We start from the raw sequence: 4,297 nt of genomic DNA, 5'->3' as shown, positions 1-4,297 counted from the left end.
TCTATTTATTTATTATATTTATTACGAGGTTCCCTTCCTCGCCTTTGTCCTGGCACAGCAGTTTTTTAGGATTTTTTGGGGGGATAAACACCAAAACCATGCTGTTTTCCCTGCTGTGGCAGTGTCCACCTGCCACATATTTACAAATATTTTCAAGGGAAGCTTCAGCGTTTGCTAATTAGCTCAAAGGTTTGGCTCTCGTCGCCCAGACGTGAAGGGAGGAGGGAAAGGAAAAACAAAAATCAAAAAACAAAAAACAAAAAAAAAAAAAAAAAAAAAAAAAAAAAAAAAGAAAGAAAAGAAAAAACGAAGGCAGGACAATTTTGTTAGGAGGCCACGGGGCAGGAGGGAAGCTGTAATTGTGCTCGCAGTTGAAAGGATTATTGTTTCTGACACTCCTCATCCTCCTCCTTTGGCTTCTTGCTTGCCAAACTCACCAGTCCCCAGCCTTCGCTCCACGAGGAGCATCCCCAGCACTGCAGGCTTGGGAATAATTTAACAATTTATATATTGGGCACGTCCCCTCCTCTAGAGAAGCTCTGGGGCTTGGGTTGGGTCTCCTTTGGGCTCTGCCTTTGTGTAGCAGGGTGCATCCACATCCCTTTATCCCTAGGATGGGATTTTGGGGATAAATCTCAGCAGCGCCCGGTTTTGGGGCCGAGACCTCACTGCAGCCCCCAAATCAGCCCCTGCTGCCCCGTGCCCTCTCAGAACCAAGGATTGCTCTGCCCACTCCCTGGGTTGAGCTCTCACTTCACAACCTGGATTTCACCTTTGGTTCCATTTTTTTGGGAGGAAACCCGAGTTTAGCACGAGCTCAGCATTGACCACGAGACAGACACACCAGGGAGGTGCTGCTGGCGGGGGCGGGGGGATGAGTTTGTGCACCCCCTAAATAAATGTGTGGGGCTGCAAAAGGAGAAGTCGAAAAGTCACATTTCTGCTTCTAAGACCTCCCAAAATAAGCAAGTTTTTGGGGTGAGGCGTGGATAAGTGAGGCTGTGAGGCGTTGCTGGCTCACGGGGTGCTGATACCTGTCCCTTTCTGCTCCACAGGTGTGTTTGGTGGCCGTGGCCGAGGAATCCCAGGCAGTGGGAGAGGCCAGCAGGAGAAGAAGCCAGGCAGGCAATCAGCCAAGCAGTGAGGGCCAGGGACACTTCGGGTTTTGTCACCTCAGGGCTGCCACGTGTCCGAAAAACGTTCCCTGTCCCACTCCTCCATCAGAACCAGAGCCCAAATCATGCTCCTTCGCAAGCCCCTCACGCGGAGTTTTCTCTCCTTGTAGTCAGCAAATCATTGGAAATATTTTTAAAAATTCGTTCGTGGTTAAGGACCGAGGTTCTGCCTTCCTCTGAGAGTGATTTTTTTCAGGCTTACCAGGTTTAATTTAAAATATTTTCCTGTTCAGAGGTACCAGTACGAAGGCAAACACTTTCTGGATTGCTTGGATTTTTTTTTTTTTTTTAAATACTTGAAACTTGGGAAAGTTGTTTTGTTTGTAACAGATGCGTTTTGGTTTAAAAACACTGAACTTGAGGATGTTGTGTCTGTATATGAATAGTCCTGAAGGTTTGGGGTTTTTTTAAACCAACAAACTTTGAAGCTGTTGCTTTTCTTCTCCTGGCCAGTGAGTTCTGTTCCTCCAGTGCCTCAAAGGAGGGATGAAAAGGCTTGTTCCCAAGAGAGCTTTGTGACAAATGAGCATTTCCCAATTAGTTCATTGCTAATTTGACTTCAGACCAGAAGTTTCCTTCACAGGAACAGGGTTTTTTTTCTGTGGTTTTTGGTTTGTTTGGTTTTTTTTTTTGTACGAGGCTGGTGCACCCCTCATTCTTCATAGGGGATTTAAATTTGTTTTTTGAAGCATCAGCTTGATTTGCGTGGATTTATTTTTGAAAACTCTCACCCTTCTGCTGCGACACCAAGTCCTGAGCTCTGACAATGTTTCTCAACCTGATTTCTTCCATCAGTGGCTGGTGATTGACCTCGCTGGCTGTACCTGTCACTTCCTCCCCCAGCCACCAATTACCCTCCCTTGGGGACAGCGTGTGAACGTGTCCCTCCTGCAGGTTCAGAAAACTCCTGGGAATTCCCAGGTCAGGTTACTCCAGTCTTCCATCCCATGAGCAAAACACACCCTCAGAATATCCTGGCTGATCCCAACTGGCCACACGGAGGGGAAGAAACAGCTCTGGGTGTGCCTCAGCCCCCTCCCTGGATGGATGAAACAGCTGAATTTTGGGGGGGGAAACTGATATTGTGGCTTGTTTTGAGCAGGTTTGGGGTTTGTACAACTGGTTCTCATATTGGAGGCTCTGCCATCGCCGCTGTACTGAAAAGGAGCAAAGAACTTGCTTTTATAGACTTATTTTTTTAATGTTTGTAGAACTGGGCACAGTGGTGAGTGAGAATAAACCTCCAGCCTCTCCCAGCCGCCTCCCTGTGTGTGTCTGTGATGCTGCTGGGCCCTGCCCGGCCCAGAGCCCTTCCCTGAGCCCTGGAATCGGGGATAAACCCCGAAATACTCCATTTCCAACACCAGCCACGCATTCTCCGTGGAGCTCCTCGTTGAGGCCGTGAGCGGCTCATCCCAGGGAGCCAATTCCAGGGGATGGGGTGATGTGTCCTCCCTCCTGGAAAACTCCTGTGGCATTTTAACAAAGCCCAGGCTGTGTCAGAAATTCCCTTCCCAACCTGCTCCCTCCCTCTGGATCCCTCCAGCCACAGACGCTCCGTGCGCCGTGGCTTCCCTGCTGGAAAGGGAAACGGCTCCAGCCCTGCTGGGATTCGAGGGCTTTTCTGGCAGGAGGAATCCTGACTGCAACAATGGGACCTTTGGCTCCAGCTCGGGGTAGAGTCCTCCAAGCGCTCCTTATCTCCTGGCCAAGCTCTGGGGTCAGGTGATGCAGCTCGTTAAGTTCTGCATTTGTTTAATTACCCCGCTTTAGCAGCATTCCCTGCCTGCTTCCCCCTTCTCCTTTTTTCCCCCTCTGCCAGGAATATTTTTGTCCCCCCACAAAGGGCGGCTGGGTGGCAGGTGGCCCTGTGGAAGGGCATTGATCCCTTTGGGCTTTTCTGCCCCAAAAATCATCCTCTGGGGCTGCCACTGCCCCGTGGCAGCGCAGGGAGGGCTGAAAAATAAAAAAAAAAAAAAAACCACACAAAAAATGAAACAAAACAGGGAGGAGCGAGATAAAAGCAACAAGCAGAGAGGAGGAGGAGGAAGAAAAGTCTGAGCCTGGCTGCGGGCGTGGGTGGGTGCAGAGCCTGGCAGGGCCAACGTGTCCCCACGGAAAAACCCAGCGAAGGCCACCCTGGAAAGCCTTCCCGGGATATTTGGGTGGCACTGGAGCTGGTGGCAGCCCTGGGTCGGTGTCGCTGGCTGCCCCGCGGTGACTCAGAGCTCCTGAGCCCTGCCGAGGAGGCGGCACAGGAATAGTTACACTCCAGCGACGCGGAGGGAGTGGCTGCCGAAATATTTCAGGGCTGTGCTAAGCAACTAAAAATATATGTCAAACCCTCCTCCTCCTCCTTTTTCCTTTTAAAATCTGTTTTCTTTCTCTCTTTCTTTCTGGTTTTTTTTTTTTTCCTTTCTTTTCTTGCCTTTTTTTTTTTTTTTTTAATTCTTGTTTTTGGTTGTCTGAGGCCCCGGGGGGTTCCTCGGGGACAGGGCAGGTTTGGGGACAGGCGGTGGCAGCTGTGACTTCTTGTTTTCCCGGCTCGGTTCCTCTCTCCCTGCCTGTGGCAATGACTAAGAGGCAGCTTCCCATTGCGTGCCCAGAGCCTGCCGTGCCAATCCTGGGGTGCAAACCCTGCTTGTTCCCTTTTCCAGGGGGAGCTTGGCATCCCTGGGAGCCCCTGGGCACCACTCAGTGCCCAGTGCAGCTGACCACCGCAGGATCAGGCACCTCTGGTGTCCTGGAGCTGGTGGCACACAGGGAATGGTCCTGGTGGCGCTGCTGGAGGGGTGGTGGGGACAGCAGGAGCGTGAGGATGCTCTGGTGGCCATGGCCTTGCTCCGGGCTCATCCCAAATGCTGCTCCGGGGTAAATCCAGCCGGGCTGGCAGGTGGCAGGACACCGAGGGCTCCGAGGGAACAGCGGCTGGCCCCCCCCGCCGTGGGGACGGTGGCACCGCCACCAGCTCGGGCCCTCCCCGCGGCTCTGCAGGCGGAAGGGGTCACTGATTCACGCCCCTCATTAAACGCTCATTAAGGAAATGAGCCGCTGGCTCGCTGCAGGCATCGCGTTCTCGCTTTGGGGACAGGGGACACGCGGAGCAGAGCGGGGACACGGCA

General features: G+C 52.2%; 1 protein-coding gene across 1 annotated transcript in view; it reads left to right on the top strand.

The window, feature by feature from the left end:
* LSM4 (LSM4 homolog, U6 small nuclear RNA and mRNA degradation associated) overlaps positions 1-2,431 on the top strand; it is an 8,626-nt gene extending 6,195 nt beyond the window's left edge. Inside the window, exon 4 of the mRNA XM_005430360.2 lies at positions 1,056-2,431. Coding sequence (XP_005430417.1) covers positions 1,056-1,144 — 89 coding nt within the window. The 3' untranslated portion in view covers positions 1,145-2,431. The remainder of the gene's footprint in view (positions 1-1,055) is intronic.
* Positions 2,432-4,297: the final 1,866 nt, after the last annotated feature.

This window comes from Geospiza fortis, unplaced genomic scaffold (genome assembly GCF_000277835.1).
Source record: "Geospiza fortis unplaced genomic scaffold, GeoFor_1.0 scaffold569, whole genome shotgun sequence".
Classification (NCBI taxonomy): Eukaryota; Metazoa; Chordata; class Aves; order Passeriformes; family Thraupidae; genus Geospiza; species Geospiza fortis.
Note: the sequence above shows the minus strand (reverse complement) of the source record. Positions and strands in the feature narration are given on the sequence as shown.